Source organism: Notothenia rossii (genome assembly GCF_949606895.1).
Source record: "Notothenia rossii genome assembly, chromosome: 10".
Classification (NCBI taxonomy): domain Eukaryota; kingdom Metazoa; phylum Chordata; class Actinopteri; order Perciformes; family Nototheniidae; genus Notothenia; species Notothenia rossii.
Genome location: NC_136908.1, coordinates 9607315 through 9634175, shown reverse-complemented (window position 1 = coordinate 9634175; position 26861 = coordinate 9607315). Strand labels below are relative to the sequence as shown.

General features: G+C 39.3%; 2 protein-coding genes across 2 annotated transcripts; one reads left to right on the top strand and one right to left on the bottom strand.

Annotated features, from left to right (window-relative positions):
• Window positions 1-5453: 5453 nt before the first annotated feature.
• On the top strand, window positions 5454-13453 carry LOC307021776 (solute carrier family 22 member 6-B). Its single transcript, XM_079654201.1, has 10 exons — window positions 5454-6350; window positions 6793-6896; window positions 7807-7961; window positions 8668-8836; window positions 8975-9089; window positions 9722-9819; window positions 9948-10159; window positions 11154-11262; window positions 11699-11911; window positions 12021-13453. The coding sequence occupies exons 1-10, from the start codon at window positions 6024-6026 to the stop codon at window positions 12121-12123; spliced, it is 1605 nt and encodes a 534-aa protein (XP_079510327.1). The 5' UTR covers window positions 5454-6023; the 3' UTR covers window positions 12124-13453.
• Window positions 13454-13787: 334 nt separating this feature from the next.
• On the bottom strand, window positions 13788-26518 carry LOC307021774 (digestive cysteine proteinase 1). Its single transcript, XM_079654199.1, has 11 exons — window positions 26345-26518; window positions 24960-25019; window positions 24778-24870; window positions 23848-24020; window positions 22295-22556; window positions 21514-21709; window positions 20740-20933; window positions 20567-20658; window positions 18950-19111; window positions 14704-14893; window positions 13788-14622 (listed from the first exon to the last, which is right to left on the bottom strand). The coding sequence occupies exons 1-11, from the start codon at window positions 26385-26387 to the stop codon at window positions 14435-14437; spliced, it is 1653 nt and encodes a 550-aa protein (XP_079510325.1). The 5' UTR covers window positions 26388-26518; the 3' UTR covers window positions 13788-14434.
• Window positions 26519-26861: the final 343 nt, after the last annotated feature.

The window sequence follows — 26861 nt, the reverse complement described above, 5'->3', positions numbered from 1 at the left end:
GGAGTTCAGCGACAAGTAAAAGCACCAGAACAGTGGCTTTTTTTCTGCGAGGGGTTTCTGTGTAAGCAGCCAGAATGCATGCTAACATGGGTATAAATAAGTCCTGATACATTGTTGAAATGAAGGTACAATTCTCAATGTTTTTGGTAAAATAGCTTGACAAGTTTGTTTGAAAGACCTGATAATGTTTACCAGCTCACAGCGACTGTTACATGTTATACATGTCTATTAACTTAATATCGATGTATTTATGTCCTTTATTTTAGGATAATTACTATTATTTTGAGCATTTTGTATTTGGTTTACTAAAGAATGTTTCTGTTGGCTTTGTTATTGCCATTATTAGCAATAACACTCCCCTCCTGCCTGAAACAACTTCATTGGATTCCTTTGTTTCCTTCCATAACAGTGACATCACTATGTAACACTTGCGCTCCAACACATGGCGTGGTGGCTGAGGGTTCGGGCATCTCTAAGCGGTTGACCAATCACAACAGAGCGGGCCAGCTAACCAATTAGAGTAGACTGGGCTCTGGTTTCAGACAGAGGGTGAAAAGAGGTGCTGCCGCACAGACAGTATGAGAACAATAGATACTTTTTTGAACATTAAAGCATGGAGACATGTCAGCACACAATACATATAAGCCTGAAATGAGCATTATAGAGCCCCCCCCCCCTAAATATAACTCTGGAACCAGTAGCTATCCCTGCAGCGCAATCTCCTGAGTCTCAGTCTCAAAGGGAGGCCCTCCTCATAACACAGACTAATACAGTTTTACTTCTTAAGTGCCCTATCTGAATTAGATGCAGAAGTGTTTGTGCATAGCGACCTTGCAGTTTTGATTGTGCAGGGCTCACTGTTCAGCAGACTTCAGTCAGTAAACACACCACACATCGGATCATGAAATTCACCTGCCTGACTGTCACATCAAACAGCTAGCGATGCGGAGCTGAATAAAAATAGAGACGAAAGAGAAAAGGTGTGTGTGAGTGTTTGTGAGTGTTTGTGTTTCCTCTGTAGCCAGACGCATGAATAGGTTCCTGTCTCTGTACTAACACAGGATGAAAGACAGGTGGAGATGGATGAGTGCACCTGACATCAAATGCTTCAAGCACATGCGTGACACACCATCATAAAATAATGACCAGACGCTTTTGCACATGCTTCTGTTCTCTGTTCAGCAGCATCACAACCTTGGGACGTCTTTCTCATTGCGGCAGCTGTTTTTTTACTCTCTGTTATACTCTCTGAACCTTCTTAGTGGGCACTTCCTGTCTTACATAATCTCTGGATATGAAAAGATTGTCAGTTTTAAAACTGCCAACACGCACATGCAGATTTGGGATTATAAATTATGCATTTTGAACACTCCTAAATCACTTCCCTTATTCAACTCAACTATAATATGTCAACTTGGAAAAACTCCACTTCTCAGTTCCTAAAAAAGGGCAAAAAGATGAGCTCTTGGCATCTAAACGCTATTGAAAGTATCTTCAGTAAAAAACATTGATTAGACACAACAGACTTTAGGATTGATGAAATATCTCGCGTTTTTTCATTGTTAGGGAAACAATTACTTAACCATAGTTGGAAATCTAACTGTGAAGAGAGATAAACGTACATTGAAAGGGTTTTTTGCTGTTAAATAATACAAAATGAAAGCAATTTATTGAGATATATCTTAGAAAGCACAAGGTTAAGGCTTATTCGGTGTCCTCTAGTAGTAAAAAAATATGCTACTGTCCTGCAGTGAATGCTGCAAGCTGCAAATGCTGCTGATGGTGCTGCTGGATGAATCCCAGTAAATAGGCCAGGGTTCATTCATTCATGGGGCATAAACATATTATTTGCTGTCTGAGGGCGTGGCTTCATCACCATCAGGATATGTCTGGACTCCGCACGGATGTGGTCTGTGTGGCTTTGTTTTAATTCTTGTCCTTACAGTAACACAATAAGTGTGTCAGAACATGATCAGCTGACCTTATGATGCCTGACATCGCCATTACAAATCTGAAGAAACATACTCACACTCAGCGGGGACTGATCCAAAGCCTTTTCTTTATCAGAAATCCAAAAAGGGATGAGTTTGGTAATCCTTCAGGGAGGAATTAGCGGATACTGATGATTGGAGATGTGTCCTGTCAGCAGTGTGTGCGGATCGCTGTGATTTGTATTTGTTTCTCTGGACTCTGAACACTGCTCTGCAGGATCAAGGTCACCTTAGGCTGGTTTCCAAAGTCGTTCTTGACCCGGTCCACTGTCCCTTCCCTTCAGCCATCTCCCTCTGTCTCTGGCTCTGGTGTCTCACTCTCTCCGGAGCCTCCCTCACCGTGAAGCTATAGGAGGAGAGCTGTAACACTTCTGGTCTCCGCCTTCAAAATAAAATCCTTATCAGAAGATAGATTTTTTTAAAACACAGACAAAATAAACAAAGAGGACATTTTTTTAATTGTGGGATTCTCAATATTGCATTGAAAAATACGTAATATGCAAAAAAACTATTTGCAATAAAATTGTATGATTAAAAAGTAACATTGTTTTGTGTCATAAGTAACTCTCATAGTGTAGTTTGAACAACTCATAACTAGTTGAGCTTGCAAAGACACATGTAAAAGTCATATACATTGTTTGTTTTAATGGCAGAACAATTATTTTAAAAAATCATATTATTTACACACTTGAAAAAACCTACTGTAATTCTAACAATAGTTTTCATTAAAAAAAAAAAAAACTTCAAATGAAACCAGTTTTGATTCGGATTGAATTATATGTTATACGTATCAGCTTTATTTTACCTTAATTTCCTTATTCCAGGACACTGTATATAACTAATGTCCCAATGTGTTCACTTTGATGGGCTGTCTTCTGAGTGGTTAAACATTGCTAATGGTGTTCCTCAAGGTTCTGTTTTAGGTCCACTTTTATTCTCCATATATATCAACAGTTTAGGTGAAAATGTGGATGAAGCTACTTTACATTTTTATGCGGACGATACCGTGATGTATTGTGCAGGTCCCTCCATTCAGGAGGCGGTTGTTAAATTACAGGCTGTTTTTAACATTATTCAGACTCAGCTCTCTGAACTAAAGCTTCTTTTAAATGTGGATAAAACCAAGATAATGCTCTTTTCAAAAGCTAAAAAGTCACCAGAGCCTGTTTTAGATATTGTATCAACGCAAGGAACAAAACTTGAAGTTGTTGCCTGTTACAAATACCTTGGTATCTTGCTTGATGACTGTCTCTCTTTTAAACTTCATGTCAATAACCTGCTTAAAAAACTGAGGGTTAGGCTAGGTTTCTTTTTCAGGAATAAGTCCTGTTTCTCGCTTGAGGCCAGGAAAAGGCTAGTCACTGTGACCTTTTTACCTGTGCTGGACTATGGTGATCTGCTGTATATGAATGCACCTGCCAACTACCTAAGCAAACTAGATGCTGCGTATCATAGTGCTCTGAGATTTGTCACTAACTGTAAAGCACTTACTCATCACTGTACACTGTATACCAAGGCAGGTTTACCATCACTCACTGTACGGAGGCTCAGTCACTGGTACACTTTTATCTATAAAGCTATGTTGGGCAAACTCCCGTATTATATCTGTTCATTGATAAAGCAGAAAGTTGCAAGCAGCTATTGTCTGCGATCACAGGATATAGTCTTGTTAGATGTGCCAAGAGTAAGGACTGTCTTAGGTAAGACAGCTTTTATGTGCGCAGCTCCACTTGCTTGGAACAGTCTACAGGCAAAATTGAAATTGAGCATTTTTATTTCTTTGAATGTATTTAAGGCATGTCTAAATGAAATGCTTTCTGACACTCTGGGTAGTTGTAAATGTTGAATATGTAAATATGATATCCTCTGTTGTTTGTATGTTGTTTTTATGTTTCATGTGGAACTAAATGATGCAGGTCTCCCTTGTAAATGAGATCGATGATCTCAAGGGACTAATCTGTCTAAATAAAGGTTTGAAATGAAATGAAATGAAACTATAAAAGTCAATGAAGGCCTATACAAATTAAAATCAATGAATCTCCTGAGTATTTGTGTATTGTAGGCCTATGTGTTAATGTATTGTTTCGTTATGAACACCTCAATTTATCATCGTAATTCTTTCAATTTTATATCATTTTTACTGGACATTTAAATGCCATTTTTGTGCTTTTATTTTCCTAAGAAACACATTGTTTCTAATCACTTCCGGTTGAAATATATCTGACTTTACAGTTTCTCTCCCTGCTGCCACCCAGACACCAAAACCAGCATCAGTGACGTCAGGAGCACCCACAACAGGAAGGGGCTATAAAATCCACAAAACATTTGTAAAATGTCAAACTTAAACACCTAATACCTAATTCTGAGTCATCCAATAATACATTTGATGAAATTGAGTATTTCAATCTTTCAATTGTTTTACTCGCGTTTAGCTTGATATCATTTTTGTTGGACTACATTTTACTACATAGAGATATTTTACCCTAGCAAGGTTTGGTTATCTTTCAACTGACATACTGTGTGTACATTTCTTTTTTTATTGAACACTAACTTGAATCTGCAGTGATTGCCTTGTACATTCAGTCCTTCTTCTTTCATCTGTTAAACGCATCATAAAACTATTGCAACATGTCCAAATCAAAGGCATTAAAAACACAAATAAGAAAAGATAAGAGCAGAAATTATAAAAAGCCAAAATCAGTAAAAAATAAATAATAAATAGAATACTTGAGATTTTAAGCAAATTAATCAAAACCAGAGCTACTGGAAATTAGATAGGATGAAATTGCGATTTTAAATTGCCCTAAAAGGATACAAATAAGGTAACAGAGAGTAGATCATTATCAAAATTGGGAAAAAACAATAAACTATGTCAATCATTATTTTAAGTTACTGATCAGTGCATGCAGGTTTTTAAGTAAAATATTCTTGAATTAGCTTAGGGGGATTTTATTTGTCAGCTAATGATGATGCACATTGACTTATTCTACATTGCATTTGATGAGTTTCTGTTGTGCATATCAAGCTTTCTAAAAGGTTTATAATGTTTTGGTTGACTTTTTAATGCAAGCTATTTTGCAGAATATCTTGTTATGCTTTGAAATATCGACCGGGACAAACTCAGCCTTTTCAAAAAGTGGTGGTGACATGTCCACAGTATAAATGACACCAGTTTATCTCATTAATTCACAGTGTTGTTCATTTTTGCAAACTCAGGTCCGCTCCTCTCTATGTGAAAGGTACTGCCTTCATCCTGCTGCTTTTTAACCATATTATTTTGGCACTGTGAAGCAAAAAAAGATACCTTTATAATGTATGACCACATACATTATCTTTCAGTATAAGTGAATGACAGACAGGCTGAGGGGTCTCACTGTAATGCAATCTTCCAGCAGAAGATGGCAGCAGAGGGCCAAGGAGGATATGCATTGCCCACACATTGTTTCTTACAGATTTCTGGTGAAGATGTGTTGTGTTTAACCCAAATGAGCAATCGGTATTTTATTTCAAAATTGTGAATGGCAAGTGCAACTGATGCGTCAATCGTTTGTATGAAGAAAAGGCATTATAATAGCCAGTGCTTCAGTGGTGTTATGTTGCATTGGAGCGTGTTTTAGATGATTTTGTAACCAGGCTAGCCCTGCCCTCCGGTTACATACAAAGCCGGTTTCCTCCTCCAAGAAACCTTACAAAACCTGTTTCCATTTCTCCAGGTTTTGCACCGTGTTAAGTGTCTTATTTTCCCATCTTCCCACTTAATAGACCTACGGTATTTGCAGTGCACCCTCGATTGGAGAAACTATTTGCCAGCTTTGTGGCAAGAAGTGGGAGAAGTTTCTGCATTTCAGGTTATTTCAGGACTGCTCAAGATGGGCCATGTCATGGACTAGCAGCACATGGGAATTGATGTCCTTGTTGTTTACATCCTGAGGAACCAGCCACAGCTCCCCACATCCACTCTGATACGGGTCTGCTTGGTGTCAACGCTCAGATTTCCACTTTCTTCTCCAAATTGTCCTACATTTCCCCAAAATGAATTTTGACCAGATCCTCTCTGCAGTCGGAGGCTTCGGGAGGTATCAGAAAACTCTGTACGTATGGATTTGTTTACCCCAGATCCTCCTCGCTTTCCACATGATGGTGAGCATCTTCACCGGATCCTCGCCGCCCCACCACTGCCGAGAGAGCTCCAGCTCAGTACCCGGGAATCAGTCCTCATTACCGGGTACACTCAATGGGAACTTCAGCCTCTCGGATTCCTCCTGTTTCTCTTCAGATGTCAACCGGACTGAGCGTGTGCCATGTGGACAGGGCTGGGTGTACAGCAAGGAGACTTTCCAGAGTACCACAGTCACCGAGGTCTATAATATAACATGCTGATGTTGTTGCTTTTTTAGTCATTTGCACAAGGAAATCAAACTACATGACTTTGAGTTGAAACATGATACTATTATACTGAAAATGTGAGTTATCACAAGATAAAATAAAACAAAGGTGAGCACAAACAAGCAAGGTAAGACAATAACATAGCAATGACTGGTATATAATTATGGTTTAAGGCTGTACTTTTCATTTTGACAAAAGAAACAATACTGCCTTTCTTTTGTGAATCTGATAGTTGCCACAGTGAGCTTTTGTTTTGACCAGCTGCAATGCAACAACACTTGATAGCACAATTTGATTGGAACTGACACACAATTGTTTCAGCTTTAACACTTGCCGCAGTCTATTAATGGAAAAATAAAAGTGTTTTTTTTTGTTTGTCCTGCAATCTCTTCTGTGTTTTCGTCCCTTCCGACAGTGGGACCTGGTGTGTGACCGAGCGGGACTGAACAGTCTCGGGTCGTCTGTCTACATGTTCGGCCTGCTGGTGGGCTCTGTGCTGTTTGGAGCCATGGCTGACAGGTAGGCTTAGTTTCTCCTTCTTAATCCTGAAGCCCTGAAGCCAAAACAAACAGCCAAACTGTCAGATTCAGAGATATTGCACAAGTGGCCCATATGTCAAAGGTCATGCTAATGAGTTGTATTGCGGTGGGGTTTAACTGATAATGTTTATTTAATATATCATAAAAGATTTCGTTTTTCTGTCAAGATGGTAAAATCTAGGAAATTATAGCTTTTATTTAATTAATTTAATGTATCCTTTATTTGAACACATCAAGGTAGAGACCTAATTTTCAATATGGCTGACAAGTAATACAAATAAGAAATATATACAGTATAACAGAAATGATAAAAAGCCAAATTAAAATAATAATACAACTTTAAATCTATATTTGCTTTTACTTTTTAGCATCTTTCTGTATTGCTTTTGGTACCTGAAACACATCCTGTCGCTAACAATTGTTGAGGTCTTTGTGAAAACACAATTTCGATTGTTTTGCATATTATTCCAGCTGGTGCACAATGAGAAAAACCAGCACCAGTACCTGCAACTTAATCCAATATATCATATGAGCATGTTCGATAGGGGCCGATATTAAAAGACAAGAACGCAGTAAATAAAGTGACTCGTAAATAAATAAAACCCAGTGTCTATGCCTATCAGATATAAAGAGAGAGGACCAACCAAACTTAGCTTGATGTTCACAATGCTGAGCATCCGAAATATCTCCAGTATATCAATATCTCCATCATTTTTAGTTAAAGAGACAGCATTCAAATCTCTAGGGTCACTAACACTCACATCTTGTTGACGTTCCTGCAGGTTTTGCATTTTCTCACAGTAACACTTGTCTGTATAGGTCACCCTGTGACAGTCATGTTTGATCATTTATTTCATGCAAACTCATTTCCGCTCCTCTCTCTGTGTAAGGTACGGCCGACGCTTCGTCCTGCTGCTGTCCATCGCTCTTCAGACCTTGTTTGGAGTCGCCGTGGCCTTTGCACCAAACTTCCCCATCTATGTGACTCTCCGCTTTCTAGTTGGCACCACGATATCGGGAGTCATCATCAACGCCTTTGTACTTGGTATTTACAAAGCAATCAACAGACTTCTCACGTGTGAATTGTGAATTATTCATTTTCAATGACAATTAAAGGAGCCCTTTTATGCTCTTGGGGGGTTTCCCTTTCCTGCCGTGTCTTACATAGGTTTTTGTGCATGTAAATGGTCTGCAAAGGCTAAAAGTGTGGATAATCCGTAAAACAATGACATCACTACGTAACACTCGCACTTCTATTGGCTAGTGCTCCAACACCTTGTATGTGATAGGCTAAGGGGCAGGATATCTACAAGCCGTTGACCAATCACAACAGAGCCGGCCAGCTAACCAATCAGAGCAGACTGGGCTCTGGTTTCAGACAGAGGGTGAAAAGAGGTGCTGCAGCAAAGGCAGTATGAGAAAGATAAAGAATTTTTTTAATCATGTCACAGTAGAGGTGCAAAATACAAATATGAAACTTGAAAATGAGCATTATATGTCCTGTGTAATGTTACTAGCAGGCATAATTCTTAACTGTCAGTGGCTAGTCATCTCATTTGTCAAACCTTCCCATATCGTACTTAAAGTGTTAATTGCTCATGCTTTCTTTGTCCAATCCCACAACACAAACCCTTGCCACTCTTTCCACAACCTTAAAGCTCCACACCACAACCCTAGCTTAACCCTCTCCTCATGAATCCTCCTCTCCTCTCCTCTGCTCTCGTTCCAAACCCTGCCCTGTTTTTCTAAAGGCACTGAGTGGACGTGCACCAAAAGACGCATGCTGGCCGGTATAATCACCGACTACGCCTTTGGTCTGGGCTACATGCTGCTAGCGGGCGTAGCATACTTGATACGAGACTGGAGGAAGTTGCAACTGGCCATATCGGCCCCCGGTTTCCTGCTCATCTTCTATATATGGTGGGAAATTCAATAAGCACCTGAACATCAAACCCAATGTTTATTCATACAGTTCTTCACAAGAGTAAATGAATACCCTCTTTGTGATTATCATTTCCTGTCCTACTCCCCCTCTCTCTCTCTCTTTACCTCTGTCAGGGTGGTTCCTCAGTCGGCCCGATGGTTGTTGGCCAACGACAGAAGGGAGGAAGCCATCGCACTCCTCCGCAAAGCAGCTCTTGTGAACGGCCGTGTCTTACCTCCTGCTGTACAAGTGTGTCTCTGTGCATGTCAGAACTGCCTTCTATCTGAACTATTTCAATGTGTCTTTTGTCTGCAGCAAGACCTGTTACAGACTAAACTTTTTTAGAATGGAAAGGAAACAACAAACCCATCACTTTGTTTGTCCATTTCCTGATACTTCTCCCTACACTGCACAATTCCTTTATCTCACAGCGGATTTAAAATCATGCCAAGATGAGATGTTACACAATGTCTACATTGTGTCAAGATTGCTCACTAATTTCCTTAAACAAATGTGAACTGTAGTTTTGTTTAATATGTCCCCTTTAAAACAACAAAGTGAATTTGCTGGGTGAAAATGTCCAGCTGTGGGTGATACACAATGCACTTTTGGCATTCTAGTGAGTATTAATAGCAGGATAGGAATGTAAGTGGGATTTTCTCAAAATAACCCACAGTACCCAAGGTCATAGCAACAAAGGAACACTCACTGCCACAGTTGTGCAAATGCATGTGTTTTTAATTGTTTAAATAGCTATGCGGCTATATAACACAGAGCTCATGCTTTGGCGACTGGGTTAATACTTGGATTTGTATGAAATAATTAAAAAAATAGAATATCACCAGCGTTGTCTTTTCAAATGCTTTTTTTTTCCTGTCCAGATTGAGAAGTTAAGTGGAGGGAAGCAAAGTTATTCAGCAGTGGATCTCGTGAGAACTCCTCAAATGAGAAAGAGGGCTTTCATCTTGTTCTACATCTGGTACGTTTCAGGCATCTGTGCATGTGTTTATGCTCAAACGCTCTATAGTTCATATTTAGTGAATACCAAATCATTCCATGTTTCTTTGTCTTATTTATTTCTCTCTCTCTCCCTCCGTTACTCCCCAGGTTTGTGAATGTGCTGGTGTATTACGGCCTCTCTCTGGGTGTGTCCAGGCTGGGGACCGACCTCTACCTGACCCAGTTTGTGTTCGGGTTGGTTGAGATCCCGGCCCGTTCTGTGGTCCTGCTCGTCCTGCCCTACAGTCGTAGACTCTCCCTAAGTGGATTTCTGGCTGTGGGAGGACTCGCCTGTCTGCTCACGCTCGCTGTTCCTGAAGGTGCATTTAATGATTTCTGTAATCGTTCTCCAAATAGGGATGTATCGGTCGCGAACGATGTGCCGGTGTTGTGTCAAATTATGCACCCCCGTCGTGAAATGCACCCCCCAAAAAAGATGCTTCTATTAATCCCATCCTCAAGCACTTTGGAGGGTATAGTTGTAGGACTAGTACCAATAAATGGAGCAAGTTTCATGTATGTGACACGTGTATTGTCAGAGATAGCAAGGGGTGCATGTCGTGGCAACCAGGCTGTTCATAAAAAGCACCACCCAAAATAAAAACAATTATATTAATCCCACCCTCAAGCACTTCATGTAAAAATAAACAATACATTGTAAAGCACAAGTACAAGCAAAAGTATACAGACAGGACGTCACAATTAAATAAAAACATAAAAAATTAACTGAAAAAGAAGTGACGAATGAATGCAAAATCCAGGATGAGATGTAATATCCAAGGACTAGAGACGGTTGGATGCTGCTGCTTTGAGCATTTTAATATATTTATTTTCATTATGTTATTTATTTATGATTATTTTTAGGCTCAGCTAAGATTTGTTGTCAGTTTGTATAGGTGTTGCTATCTGCTTTTTTTTTTTTAGAGTGGTTCTACAATCAGAGTTACAAGGGTCTGTAAATGCAATGAAAACAATTGGCCACAGCAAATCATTTATATTAAAAATGTAATTTTTATTTTGGAATACTTCAGTACAAAGGATGTATTGAATAATTTAAGTAATATATGTGTGCACATATAAGTCATTAGTCAAAACAGGGCTACATTTGATTGAATTATAAAAGGTATATTTCGCAGATAAACCTAGTAACCCCGCCCCCTTAAAAAAAAACGGCTCTTTTGAACGGCTCTCGCAAAGGAACGGAGTCATAAGATCCGCCTCCCTTCACAGAGCCATCATTCCCATCACTATCTCCAAACCTTTATCTCATCCTCAAATAACTCAAGTGTCTCAACTGTCTCTCTCTGCCTGTAGATTATCCCCATGTCCAGACTGGTCTTGCCATGGTGGGAAAGTTCGGCATAACAGCGTCCTTTGCTGTAATCTATGTGTACACTGCTGAGATTTTCCCCACTGTGCTTCGGTAAGACATGTATTAGTACAGTTTCAATTCATTTTCTCATCCAAAATTATCTCAAAGTCATTTCTAACAAGACATGATGTGAAGGTTCTTGTAGAAAGCATTAGTGACTAGGTAAAAAGTTCCTTCTAAGTAAATAATATTTTCATGACTGAACTTAGCTTTATTGACGGAGCTTTATTAAGATTAATACACGCTTTACAAACTTGTATTATCGGCTTTGATTGGTTAGCTGGCCGACCCTGTTGTGATTGGTTAAACGCTTAGAGATCTCCCGCCGCTTATCACGTACAATGATACAATGAGAAGCTGAGGGAATTTAGCCTTTGCAGACCAATTACATGCACACTAAAGGAAAGAACAAGCATAATGGGCTCTTTACTTGAATACCTATTATAAAACCCTTTTTCCAATGCTGTAGTTTCTTCTTTGTGTACAGGCAAACAGGACTAGGTGTGTCCTGCATGTTTGCGAGGATGGGCGGTGTGTTAGCTCCCATGATAAACATACTTCACAGCCACAGCCCCACTACACCTCTGCTCATCTTTGGTACCTTCCCGCTGCTCGGGGCTCTCCTGGCCCTGGCGCTGCCCGAAACGGCCGACAGACCTCTGCCAGACACGGTGGAGGACGCAGAGAACTGGGACATGAGGTACCACAATGTGACCTTGGTTTGGCTAATGTGTCCTTGAAGCTCCTTAGCACTCCTTTTTCCCATGTGCAGAGAGCTCAGTGTGTTCCCTGTGTTTGGTCTCCTGCAGGTATCCTTCCGACAAGGAGAAGGCTGAGATGTCTGAGGAGACGAGCCAATCAGTAAGCAGCACAGAAAAGCAGGAGATATATCGTCTAGCTAACTGTGTGTGAAGTGTGCACAAATTCAATTATTCACATAACAACCTCAACTTTGTTACCAGGTACAGTACTTAAGATGAGACACTACAGACTTCCTCACATGCATTGGTTGAATTTTAGATTTGGGGCCGTTGTGCCTCTATTACACGTCTTTTTGAAAGAGTTTCAAATAAAAACATCCTAAATGCTCATTCAGGGGATTATTTTACTAAACTTTGTATACATGCGTCCGTAGATTTCTCCTTAATCTGCCAAAAATTAGCATTAGTCAATGAACCATTTGCATATTTAAACATAACAATTCCTAGTTATAAAAAGAACATTTTCAATCAACTATGGAAGTTTAGAGGGTTAGTTAAATTTAGTTAAAGGCAGTTTTCTCAAGTTTTGTCCCAGACAGAAATCCCCACTTCAGCAGCACTTCTGTAGATCTATTCTGAAGTGTTTAACATATCATTCATAGTCTGATTCAAATGATATGTCATTCTTATTTTATCTTTTTTAATGGCTGTTTTATGATACATGGAGCGATAACAAGAAAGACCCAAATTTCCCTCTGTGTAAACCTTTCACTTTCAAACCTGTCAACGAAATGAAACAATTTAAAACCTGGCTTTTTCCTATGTTTGGATTTCTGCTACGAAAATGTATGCCAATTCCTGATTTGCTTATTTAAACAAAGATTTCAGAAAACATGGGTTAATGATTTCCTTAAGGGGAAATGTGCTGGTTAGTTCATAGATAAAATGCTCTACCCTATTCACCTGTAGTGTATCCTGTTCACACAACACCCTCTATGCATTACACGATCTGCATTAAGAGCTCTATGCAAACACACCAAACTGAAATGCACATACGCACAAACAGGGCTTTTATATTTGCTGCCAAGGCAAATTTAACAGCCTACAGTTTTTGAAAATGAAGGTTAAAAGTATTTCTTTACAATCTGCTCAACTGTTTACACCTTTAATAAAAATGTTGATATGTGGTTTGATATATTTTACATACGTGATGGGACAGTTTACAGATACACAGATTGCATGTTTGTACTGACTTTTTATTTTTTCAGACTGAAGGATTTGTTATTAAAATAACTTTAATATTTTTATATAAAAGTGTACCATGTCTGTGAACTGTTGCTGGAATACCTTTGTGGTACTTTAATGTTGTATTGAAAAAGCAAACTGCCTCATTTTCTATATTCTCAAGCCAAGATAAATAAAGCTAGTTGAGTGAGATTGCATAGTTAAGTTGACTTACATAGCTCATTTGCATTTTTTTTATGGATGCTATTGGATGTTTCTGTGATTAAAATTTGATGTCAGCATCGTTTGTAAAAGTTTGCTGTCTTTTTTATTGTATTGAATTATACTTGGATGTCAAATGGATTACTATTGAAACTGAAATATCTGGTACTGTTGACTTTTACATGAAGTTTTGAAGGGCTGTCATTTTTATAGATATGAATGTCTAATACAGGTAAAGGCATGCATCAGGAGCACTGGTTATGTATTATGCCATGTCCCTCAGGCAAAAGGAATCTGGTTCTCCAGAATCTATTATTCCCATCGACAAGAACTCAGTGAATCCTTATTCTAATGCATGACTCTGCTAAAGCATGCATTGCTGCTGCCCAACAGTGTTTGCTTACCAAGAAAAGGGCCACAGACGCCATAAAACCTTATTTCTTTTTTATTGCATTGATTCCAGACCATTGCATTTGAATGCAACAAAGTAAAACATTTAAAATGTGAAAAAATGTACTTTGTACAACTGAATTGAAGGCACTGCAGATTTGTGACACCAGCAATACACTTGTTAAAAACTGTGTTTAGAAATGTGAGCTTATTCTGTGCAGCCTCTTATTTCACCCTGTTATTCAACAGCAACACATAATGATCAAAATGGTGGAATTGGTGGCTTGCACATCTTCCGGCGCAAACTGAAAACTCATCTCTTTCGACTCCACTTCGATCGATAGAATTACTAACAAAGAAACTGCTAACAGAGCACTTATATACTAATGAAGGACTTGCTTATCTAAAGCCAGTTGAGTAGCACTGGAAATGTTTGGCTCTATGAAACCTGATGTACTTATATGATTCTGCTTTCTTCAAGGTTCTATCTTCCTGGTTGAATGTACTTATTGTAAGTTGCTTTGGATAAAAGCGTCAGCTAAATGCAATGTAATGTAATGATCACTAAGCAGCTCCTTGTGAAGTGATCACAGTGCCTCAACACGTCTGATATCAGGCAGCTTTCATACTCAGGCACTCACATAGTGGCTTCAACACATAATTAAACATAATGGAAATGTGCAAATCTATGCCAGTGTGACATATGTAGCATCAGTGGTGACCCCGCAGTTGTTATCCTTCATAGACATGAGGATGTAGCCGTCATTGCCCCAGTAAGTGGACCATGAGTTCTTTACCAACCAGTAAGGCTCCTCGTTCAGGGTGCCGTAACCAACTGCCAGCACGGCATGATCCAAATCTGCAGTGGTATTACCTGAAAAACACAAGAAACAAGTTGAAGAACAAGATCGGTGTCGCAGCAAAACGTGTGAGCACAAGCGAGATGTGAACTCACCACACGCCGGTTCATAGTAGACGCCGTGGCTGTAGAACACGAACGATCGGTGCCCGGCATCGATGCTGACAGCCACCGGCCCGTTTTTAAAGAGCGCCAGCTTCAGGGCCTCTGCGTCTCCTGATGTGACGTTGGTGTAGCTCTTGATTTGTGCAGTCAGCTGGGACGCGTTCACATGGCAAAATCCATTCTGTTCAGAAAGGAAGGGACAACGTTTAAGGCTGAATTCCTGTAGCAGCAGGACTACAAAAACATGATTGTTTCCCCTTGTGGCTAGGGATGGGAATTGATAACATTTAAAAGATCCAAATGCCTTGCCATGCTTTTGCATGAAATAAACCATGAAGATAAAACTCCAGGGTGTCCGCGGGGTCTTAAAAAGTATTAAAAGTTGATAAATCAATTTAGCGAAAATTAAGGCTTTTAAAAAGTATTAAAAAGTATTAAATGGCATTTTCCAAGGTATTAAGGAGTCCCACAGCAACGACAACATGAAACACCCTTTAATTTACTGAAACGACATGTCGGGAAACCCCACAAGGCGGCCCCATGCATAGCGCGCCGTAAAATGCTGCTTATTATTTTAAGTTTCGTTGCCTTGCTCCGCTCTGTGTGTGTGGGGGGGGGGGAATAAACGACTACGGTAACGGGTCCCAAGGTGGGAAGACCGGCATACGCAACGCTCTGGGGGTCCAACGGCTCCGTGTGTAAGCCCTATATGATCATTTTCTGATAACGATGAAAGAGCCCGCCTCCCTCTCCCCACGTCTCCTGCTGCTGCTGGGCTGTCAGAAGAGGGGGAGGAAAAGAGAGGCAGTCACCGTTTATTAAATATTATTATATTATTATACAGAGAACAGAGTCGTTATCAATTTGTTTTAAAGCTCAATAAATAACAAAGAAGACCTCTGACCGGCACTTTCCTAATTTTGTACGGAAGATTTAAACTTTAACGGACATGTTGACCGGCGGAACATTTTTTTTACGGAAACTGCCGCACGGTCCCCTCGTTCCTTGGAAAAGGCGGAGAGGTGGGTGTTTTTCATCTGCTGGTGGACTACCTGAGAGATACAGCAGGAGAACACGCCGTCCACCGAGGAGAATAAACAGAAGTGCAACCATGGCAACCATGCTCCGGGTTCTTCTTCGCTGCTTTTGGTGTATTTCGGGCGGCAGCAGCGCCACTTACAGGCATGACATATGTACTACATCGTTTCCAGCATTTGCAGCGGTCTAGTGTGAACGGACACGTTAATGAATCGAATGCGTGTGAAAGGAAGCCTTTTTTGCGCTTGCGTATGCGTTTTACCGTGTGGGGCCGGGGTCTAAGCCAAACTATATACGGTCACAGAGATCTGCTATTTTAAAGTAAAGTCAACACATATCGACCCTAAATATAGTCTATATTAAGAACGAAAAAAATCCTAACATATATATCCTTTTTTGTAAACATATGACAAATGTGTGAGGGTGATGACGTCAGAGCATCGTCCTATGTGCCAGGGCTTAGCCCCGGACAGCCCCAGCCCAATTTAACCCCTGGGTATTTGTGAGGGAGCTCCTATATGGCATTACCCCGCTGAAGCTCACCAAAGTTTAACATATTTCATAGTTCAAAGTTTTGTCAATTGTTTTGTTTATTGGTCAAATACTGGTTTCTAATGGTTTCTGAGGAGTTTTACTGGAATGAAAGAGCACAGAGTACAGAAGCAACAAAGCAGCATACTGCATTAAACCTGACCTTCACAGAGAGGTTGAAGTTCATGTGGAGAGAAGGCTTCAGTGGTCTGTCTGCACTCTGTTTAGTTTTGCTATCTTACAATCAATATAGTAAATGTGAGGTAAAGTGTGTTGCCAATGTAACCGGTTAGAACTCAAAGTTGCGATGAGGTCTTAAAATGTATTGAGAGGGTCTTAAAAAAGGTCTTAAAAGGTATTAAATTTGACTTCAGGATTCCTGCATATACCCTGAACTCAGAGCAGCAAGAAACCTGCGAGCGCATTCACTTTAAGCCATACCACTGTGAGTGCTTGTGCATTAGTTTCATTCAGCTATAACAGCTACAACTTCTCTGCTTATCGGTCAGATTGTATATGTATTTGTCATCGCAGCTACTTTCATATCTCAGAGAACACACCACTAAATGTTTGGCTAATAATGTTTGATCATGTTAGAATAAAGGGAGCAGGGGACAAAACTGTCCCTACTTGTAAGAAAGAGGTAATAGTAACGGATCTGTCAATACTAGGGATGTAACGATACCAAAAACTCACGGTACGATAATATCGTGATAAAAAATCCACGGTACGATATTTATCGCGATATTGAAAAATAAAGAAAAGAAAATGTGAATTTCTTTTTTTCTTGATTTTTTTTTCTTTATTAAATAATAAATCCGATTTGTACAGCATTTTAGTAGGATAGTAGTATTTTAAAGTGTCAACAATATAATAATCAGACCCTGCAATAAAATAAATCAAGTTTCACTTTAGTTTTTCAAGTAACTCAACTCTAACTCACTCACTCACTCACTCAGCATCATCAAGGTTATCTTTTAGGAATATGAGCATGTCCACATTTCCAGGTAGAAGCTGGGATGTTTGGGCGTTTACAATATCCCCTGCTGTGGAAAAAACTCTCTTGCTTGGTACTGACGTTGCTGGGACAGAGATATGCTTTGGGCATGGGTGACAGCAGTGGGTCAAACTGTGCATTGCCTCTCCACCACTTCAAAAACAATACAGTTTGTTGCCAAGAAGGTGAGGCTGATTGACAGGGCGAGATATAAATATACTGTTGGTACTTGTCCATGTCTCTAGGTATGTACATGTAGCCCTGTAAATACGATGTCCTTTTGTGTTATCTGTTGTTTTATGTTCATGTTGTAACCTACTTGCTGCCATGTTGGACAGATCTGCCTTGAAAAAGAGATCGATAAAATCTCAATGGAACCATCTGGTTAAATAAAGGTTTAAATCGCGGTAGATTTTGTCAGTCCCACGACGGTATTGAGACATTTATTTACCGCGATATTCGATATATCGTTACATCCCTAGTCAATACTCACAGGTAGGAGTACTTCTTAAGGCTCTTTAATATAGGGGTGCCCCGAATGGGAAATTCTTGGCCGAAACCGATACCGAAAATAGGAAACAGTTGGCCGAAAACCGAATGCCGAAAATGATTAATAGAAATATATATATATATATATATATATAATGTATAAATTTTTTACCAATGTTGTTCAGCTACCTGATTATGGAAAAAGACATGATTATGGCAAAACTTAACTTAAATAATAATCACTATTATGAGTCCATAAAACATTTATTCAGCTCTTTTGAATGCATACAGTACATTAATTCCAAGTCAAGTGCATTTTCTTTTCTCTGTAGGATAACTACAGCAAAGTGCATTCAGAACAAAGCCAAGGTGCTTTAAAACTGCATAAACATCTAGGCCAGTAGGCCCACAACAAACTAGTGTAAATAAAGACTGTAACAGCCAGGCCTTCAACAACAACAAATGCACCTATAAGTTTGGTAACCTAACGTGTTGTTGTGATGACGTAATCAAAACGCGGCGACAAGCACGGCGCGCGACCATGCTCGCGGCTGGCTCACAGCCAACATGTCTGCCGCTTGGAGATATTTCAAAATATCAGAGAAAGAGGCGCGGATTGCGATTTGTAAAACGTGTTCAGCTGACATTTCTCGAGGGGGTGTAACTGCAAAGACTTTCACCACTTCGGGATTACTCCACCACTTGAAATCAAAACACCCGGACAAATATGCGGAGTAAGATCAACGTAACCCTGTTCTCTGACATTCGGCCAAAAGCCGAAAGGGCCTTTTTAATCATTTTTGGCCGAATATTCGGTGCATCCCTACTTTAATATATATAATTTTGTTATCACAATTGGGTGCAGACAGATGGAATCGTGGTTCATAGGAACTGCTAACTTTAGCACAATGTCGAATGAGCTCAAAGGGTTCTTTTTCATTCATTTGTTTTGGTAATTATCTCCAAATTAATCTAGGAGAGAAACTTTCAAAAGGCAATTTGAGATAGAATATTAGATATATGGAAGAGCACGTGTATTAAGGTGTTTTATTGTGTCAGCAGAAGTGAAACACCTTCACAGTTGGCTGCAATCCTTAAATAGAAAACTCTTAATTGGGCTTGATCTTTTAAATGTTGACTTGCTACAACAGCTACAGGCTGCATGTTTTGTATTCATCTCACCATCCCCATGTAGGCTCCGTAGGTTTCTGTTCTTGCGAGGCCTCCATGTTTCATGATCCACTCGTATCCCCTCCACTCCTCCCCTCCATCGCAGCCGTTATTGCCGAAACCCCAGGAACAGTCCACCAGCATCTGCTGGGACAGAACCTGCAGAGAGCCCGTCTGAAACAACAAGACAGAACAACATGATCCCACTCAGATGAGCATACTCAGCATGAATCTTTTTTTCTGACCTAAAAAAGTTAATTGTTTGGGAAAATAAAGTTCTTTCAAGATATTTTTTTTACACCAGCTGTTGTGTATGCAAATGCTGTGAGGTTACCAAGATGGAGAGCAGCTCTGTTTACGAGCCTGCAGGTCTGTTCTTGCTGCTGCGCTGCTGGCAAAGGCATAAAGATAATCTGCTGGGGCTGCACAACAGAACTTACTCTTAACCTAACTGTGTCTGAAAAACACTAGAAATGCTTTAATAGAGAACTGCATGTATCTTCTCTCTCTGTGCTACCATTTCAAGTGAGAAATCTTTAATCATTTTCGTAAAACGGCAGGACATTTCAAAGTAAATATAAAAAGAAGACTATTTTAATGATGCTTTCTTCAGAACAAAACTGAATATTTTATAATAACCAACCTCCTTCCATCTTTTCACTGCAGTCAACACTACTCAATCCCTTTCAGCTACTGGCCAAGGCAAGGGAAGAAATCAGGAGTGTTTTGGTAAAAGAGTTCAAGAATTTGGTCATTTCAATGGGGTGCCTTCACATTCGATAACAGCGTCCAATGATTGAATCTAGTTGCCTGGCAACAACAGAAAAGGAATGCCTTTGAGTTTTGCCGTGCATTGGCTGGAGGCAGGCCGGAGCCAGTACATTGTCACGTCTGTCTAACGTCTGTGGAACAATTACTCTTCTTACCGACAGCCCCCCCCACCAACTCCTCTGAAGACTTGTTTACACTCGCAGAGGGGCTTAAAGGACACAACAGGGGGGCCGCAACTCAAATTAGGGCATCAAAGACCGAATCGTTAGACTTTGGTTACTGAAAATAGACTCAAATGGTCAGTCCAAGTTCACACAACATTATATTTTACTATATGTTTCATACTGGCCATTTCAGGAGTTTAAAATGGAACAGCATAATTAGGTCTTGTGTAATTTACAATAGGCTTACTTACTCTATTTCGCCTTATACCTGCACTGTACATTTGCTGTAAATGTACATTTCCCTGCTCTGGACAAATAAGGGATTTCTGATTCTGATTATTTCCTTTCTTGTGCTGTTGTAGTGTTATCTTTGGAAAATTGTCAGAAAAATGTACCTTACTTTTTACTTTTTTATTCTTTGTTTCTATCAAATGTGCTGTATTTATCCTGCCCAAATAACCAAATTCCCTTCATACAGCTACAAGCACTATTAAAAAGTGACATTTTTGCACATTTTCAATATTTAGAAAAATGCCAAAGATATATTAACACCAAACATAACTGCGGTGAAAATCAACCAAAACATGAGCAGATGAAGCGCCATGCTGATCATCTGTGGCTTCAAACAGCATAAGGGAGTGTGGAGACACCGGAGAGTGGCCAGTGCGAGAGCTGCTGCTTTCTAATCCTTTACCTTCAGGAAGAGAGCGCCCTCTACTGTTCCAGTGGTGGCAAAGCTCCAGCAGGATCCGCAGATGGCCTGGTCCTTCACCGGGGTCACAGCACCTGCACAGAGTGGAGGTTAACACTAGGAACCCCAGGAAGAAAGAACCGTCTTTGTTAAAACAATGATATATTTGTACGTACCGTAAAGCCTCCAGTCAATTGACTCAGGTAAGTTCACCCCTTGGTAAAGCTTTGAGGGGAAGGGGAGCCCTCTGTTCGGGGTCTTTCCTCGTTTCCTCCCCCTCATGGTGGCCAGCTCCGACATGGTGCGATCCGACAGAGAGTTCAGAGCCAGAGAGAAGGGAAGCCCTGCGCGGTTTGTTGAGTGGACATACCTACAGAAACAAGAAGACAGTCATCAGGAACCCTGCAGTTTGAACTAGTGACGGACTGCTATTAAGCTAGCCTGTTTTCATTAAGAAAGTTCATATTGTTTTAATAGAAAGCTCTACTTAACCCTCCCCTCCCCCCTATTTACTGTTATTCGTACCTTGTATTAGATTTCTTGTTTTTTATATTTTATGTATGCACCATGACATCAAGTCAAATTCCTAGTATGTGCGACCCTACCTGGCAATAAACGTGTTTCTGATTTTCATTTTTTACCATTCTGATATCGTACTTGTTTTCCAATTAATTAATTAAATCTCAATTTCTGCGCTCTGTGTGTTACACTTTTATCATTCTTTATAGGATTGTAGTGTTTTGTATGTTCCATTATACAATTAAAATATTTTCTTACACAACAAAATGCCCTGCAGTGAGAAAACATATTCATTTTGACTAGTCTACAATGTTTGTTAGATTCCAACCAACATAGTTTTGTCGTTGTTGTTTTTGTTGTTGTGACATTTCAAATAAAAAGAGATTTTTGCAACAATGTAAAAGAAAAAAAGTATTGAATGTTATTCTCACCTGAGGTTATGAATAAAAGCGTGCTGTCTTTTCTCATGCTCTCTCTCATCGCTGTACTGACGCTGAAACTTGTCCTTAAAATGGTTGAACATGCGCTCTGATTGGCCGGAAGCTGAGGTGTGGATGAGATCTTTCATTGGATTGGCCAGCATGTGGTGCTCCATGCCTGGACCAGGAAATCCCCCACAGCTCATCCCTGTAGTGGGGGAAATAAAGTGTGTTTTAACCCTTTTAAACTTTAAAGTTCCCCCGATTATACATCAATATATCATAGGTCTCAGATATATACAAACATGTCTCTGAAGTGTTTTGCTCCAAATACCAAACAGATCATTGCAGCATCCCATAATCCCCTCTGTTTCAGCCCTGTTTCTAAAGTGCTGATTCTCTGTCTGTTACTTTAGATGAAAAATAAGGAGCCCCTCCCCACGCCCCTCTGAGAGATATTTGGTTACAAAGAACTCAATGGTGCTCCAGGAGGAGATTCAGGTGATAAGGTGGGGGGTTACCTTGGTTGGTGATTGGCTAATGGTTACAAAAGCCAAAACATTGTTATGATATCATAAAGTGGCCAAAATCTGATCAGCTCATTTTCAGACGGGTTTTTATATAAATGGATCAGGACAAAAAGAGAGGGGGTCTTTGTTCCTGAAACTTTCAGAATCTCTTTACACAGAGGGTACACATGTTGATGTAGAAAAGACAGGAAAAAGTGGATTTTGCACAATAGTTCCTTTTTAAAAACAATTCTGGATGTTTGGACCTACAGCCGAGCACACACCTTCAGGCAGGGAGAAGGCTTTGGGGTCCACATGAGGGCTGAACTCTTTGTAGTCCACCAGGTATTTGTCGTAATGTGAGCCCAGCAGCGTGTTGTATCCCATCATCTCGTAATGCAGCGGGGTGGCTGGATCCCCCTCGCTGTTTGCCCCCCGCTCTGAGTGTGTCACCCACAGTGTGTAGGTGTTCTTCTTGTGACCCACAGTGGTCACATTCTGCCACACTTCACACAGGGACCCTCCAAAGTACTCCATCCTCAGGAACTATGGGGGAGGAGGGGGCATCAATATCAGAGAGGCAAACTCAGTGGACCTTTTAAACGACATCTGAAGATATATTGTTCTAGATTAGGTTTTTATTAGGGACATCCTCCTTTTAATTGGTCTTTAAATCATCATTATTATGATTTGTTATATTCATTTATTTATAGTTTTTAATATTTTAATGTATTTATTCATGTTATTTTATGTCTTCCTTTGTTGTACTGAGAGGATTGTGAGCATTTGGAACATTATTTATTTTATTGTACTCTTTTATTATTATACCTTTTTACCTCCTTATGTTCATTGAATTTTTAAACGATGTTTTTTTTGCTGCCTGTGTGTAAAAAGGTTAAACGTTTGACCTGAATTGAATTTATTGTTATCTGATTTAAATGTGTGCCGTGTTGTTACAGCACTTGGAGATGCACATACTGTAGGAAAAGTGCTATAAAAATAAAAAAATTTTTAAATTATTATTAATATTATTATCAACATTGTGAATGGTAAACACACATCATTGAATATTTCTGCATCTGGAAGAAATCAGGGTTGGATTAAATGTAAACCTACATTTAAAATTAAATCAATATGCATTTGTATCCTGTTGTAAAGAGGATGGTGCTAACTAGGATGTTTTGATGTATGTAGCCCAGTTTTACCCGAGCCCCTAACCTAAATCTCACAAGAGTGCCATTTATTTGCAAACACTGTCCTCTCTTGGAGGTCTGCAAATAAATCCTTTAAGTGTAAATAAGTGCAGAGTTGCCAACACCTGCTTTAAAATCTGTCTGCTCAGGTTCAGTCTGAAGTTATATTTTAATAGTATAGCTCACAGAATACACCGGGAGGGGGGAAGTAAATAGTGCTTTTTGTAGAAGTTCTTATTTTAGGGATTATTTTTTCCATGCTGTAAAAATAATCTAGGAAATGCTTTGGTTCATTATCATAGCAACAAATAACAGTTTTCAAGTTTGTTTGAGTTAATAAAACTGATATCAACATTTGTTTTTAAATCTCAGCTAAAAACTCACCTCTTTGCACTTGCTTTTAACCTTTATATCTACAGTCTATGCTTTTAACACTAGTTGAAAATAACATGTTTAGATTTGTATGTGTTTTTATGTGTTTCTAGTTTTTAAAATCATAGTTTTATTATTTTATTCCCATTGTGTTATTTGATAATAAGGTTGTTTTTAAATGTGCTATATAAATAAAGAAAGATTGAGATTGAGATTACACAACTTTGTTTTGGTGCTGAGATACTGCACCGAGCGTCTTTACACTCACAGACCTGGAAGCCCTGCACATCGGGCAGAGACGCCTGTGTGGTGACGGCTTCATCGGCCGTTCCGTTGGTCTGGAAGCACTTCATCACGTTCTGCTCCGTCTCTGTGGTCTCTGGAGAGATTTTATAAGCAACGCCCCACTGCGGCTCTGCACCCAGCTGGTAGGTCGACACCTGGCCTGTTGACAAACAATGTGAGACACCTTTTGTTTACTTCAGTAACATAATGACATCACTATATTACACTAGTGCTTCTATTCATATGCTTTATGATAGGGTGGGACATCTCTCAGCGGTTGACCAATCAAAACAGAGCCAGCCAGCTAACCAATCAAATCAGACTGGGCTCTGGTTTCAGACAGAGGGTGAAAAAAGCTGCTGCAGCACAGGCAGTATGAGAAAAATAAAGAGCTTTTTGAACATTAAAGCATGGAGACATGTCGCAGTAGAGTCACTAAATACTCATATGAGCCGGATAATTAGGCTTTTCCATTTCTTTTAATGACCAAAACTCTCATATAACTAATTTTCTTTTCACCCTATGTACAGATTGTGCAACCCCATGACGCAAATGTATGATTTGGGATACTTAAATATAAATTGGTAACTGCCACTTACTAACCGTAACAGAGAAAAGTTCAATCTGACATTTTACTTCCCGAAGATGGTAAGGATACAAAAGAAGAATCCTAGAACATAATCTCAAACAAGACAGAATGTAATAGACTCAAAGTCATATGAGCTGTAACACGAGGTAACAGTGAAACTTCTCCAGAAGTGCTTATTCTTTCTTTTTCACTTCTTTGTTTATGTGCTTATGTTCTGCTGTGCTCACAAAGGTCTGACACAAGAGGTCTTCAGTTTCACATCAATAATCCAGCCAAGCAGGAAAAACCCAGAGTCAGCTTTTAGAGGAAAAGTCATGTGGTTTCTTACCATGGTAGTAGTCTATTCGGCTGGACTTTGCCGCTAGATCAAACCAGGCCTGAAAAGGCTCCTTGATCTCAGCATAGGGCAGAGAGATCACCCCTGCAGAGGAAAGGTCAAACATGTTATCCTGTAATAAAACAACATTATAAGGAAAAGGCTCAAATGTGTAATGTGCAGGTACTGCTTACCTTTCACATGATAGCTGCTGCCAAAATGTGGAAGAGAAGGGACTGCTTTTCCCTCTGAAGCTGAAAAAAAGCATAACAAGTGTTATTTATGTAATACTCATAACAGAATGCATCTGATATGTAATAACATGTGTCACGTGTCCTTATCAATTACAAAGGGTCACAGCAAATATCTACAACAGATGTGGTAATTCAGTCAAATCTTTTTTCCAATGTTACGCCCATAGCAGACAATGAACGGATGCCTTTTGCCAGTCATTTGTAGGGAAATTGAACAATTAACATAAGAGAATGCGTTATTAGTCCCAGAATGTGGGGAAATGTGCAGTGTTTCAGCAGCAAAAAGACAAAGTTAGTGCATAAGTGCCCAGATAAAAACTAAACTAAATATTTTAGACAGTCTGAATATAGAATTAAAACTATTGCACGCATGCTATGTACTTATCAAAAAGCATATCATATTGATGTTACGGATGAATAAAGAAATTAATTAGGAGTTTTTGTGCAGTTTAGTCGTATATATAACATTTACTTTATGGGTAAACTGGGAGCAGTGCTGAACTGAATTGAACATTATTAAGCCATTCTTCAAGTAAAACATATTTGTAAAAATATAATAGCTCCCAGACTTGCCCACAATCCCTCATATTGCATTTAGCAAATGCAAGGAATAACAATATAACACAATTACTTATTACACATGTAGTAAAGTTCAGTCATTAAAATGTAGCATTGCGTGTTACATATATACCGAATCAAAGAATAGGTTATACTTACATAGTATCATAAGCAATATTGTACGATGCATCATGCTGCCTTTATAAGCAAGTTAAATCTACATTTACATATTTCTGCATGAAGTTTGGCATTCATTGAATCAGAATGCCTTTATTCGTCCCACAGAGGAGATCATTACATTGTGACAGCAGTATAGATAGAGACGAACTTAAAAAAATAACAAAATGTTACATAGTATTTAAAATAAATAGTACACATGCAGGGAAACATTGTAGAATACTGTGTGGTAGCGGGTAGATTGCAGTGGTAAATAAAATACATATATTTACAAAATAAATATAGTTCATGTTTGTTGACATGTAATGCTAAGAAGTAGCAGGCAGTAGTAATACTAATATTAGCTAACATATTGCACAACACTGGTGTCATAGTTATAGTGAATAATAGTATAGTACAACCTTTATCCTTTAAATGTATGAACTGCGAGTATGTACCACTGCTGTGGAAGACGTATTCCTGAAAGTATTCCTTAAGTAATCTGAACAAAAGCCTTCATGAAAACACGCTGTAATAACACTGACTGCTATGCGCTAGCTGCTATAATAGCATGCAGCAACTGAAAACACAATGTAAATATTGTCTCTTACCTATTACAGCCCACAAAAGAACAGCTGCGATGTACAAACGCATTGTTTCCACTGTGAGATCAGAAATAGAGTCAGACTAAACTAAAACAAAAACCCATGACTCTCGCAACCTTCGTTTGTTATTAAATAACTAACCACAAGGACCCAAAGTAACTGATGTCCTCTCTCAACCAATCACAGTGTTGCTTTGAAAAGTGTCCTCAAATCAGACACGAGAGGTGGGGTTTATTTGCGAGTCATGTGATTTGTGTCATATGACTTAATCTGTAGTTATACCAAATATATAGTTATAATCAAAAATGCAAATAGCAACTTTATAAACAGTCTCTGCAATGACTGTAGTTTTCAATATGCAATATTTTGTATCGGTAATATCCAGTGTTGGTTAGTAACAACGTACATTTACTCAAGCACAGTACTTTAGCGTACTTTAGAGTATTCTCAGTTTATTCTACTTTATACACTATTCCACTACATTTTAGAAGCCAATATTGTACTTTTTACTCCGTTACATTTA

Excerpts from the sequence above, each read along its gene's own strand:
- LOC307021774 (XM_079654199.1), bottom strand. The coding sequence starts at position 26,387 with ATGCGTTTGTACATCGCAGCTGTTCTTTTGTGGGCTGTAATAG. Across the intron at positions 25,020-26,344 it reads TCTTTTGTGGGCTGTAATAG|CTTCAGAGGGAAAAGCAGTC; the intron begins GTAAGAGACAAT and ends GCTTTTTTTCAG. Across the intron at positions 24,021-24,777 it reads CCGAATAGACTACTACCATG|GCCAGGTGTCGACCTACCAG; the intron begins GTAAGAAACCAC and ends GTTTGTCAACAG.
- LOC307021776 (XM_079654201.1), top strand. The coding sequence starts at position 6,024 with ATGAATTTTGACCAGATCCTCTCTGCAGTCGGAGGCTTCGGGAGGTAT. Across the intron at positions 6,351-6,792 it reads AGAGTACCACAGTCACCGAG|TGGGACCTGGTGTGTGACCG; the intron begins GTCTATAATATA and ends CCCTTCCGACAG. Across the intron at positions 11,912-12,020 it reads GCAGAGAACTGGGACATGAG|GTATCCTTCCGACAAGGAGA; the intron begins GTACCACAATGT and ends GGTCTCCTGCAG.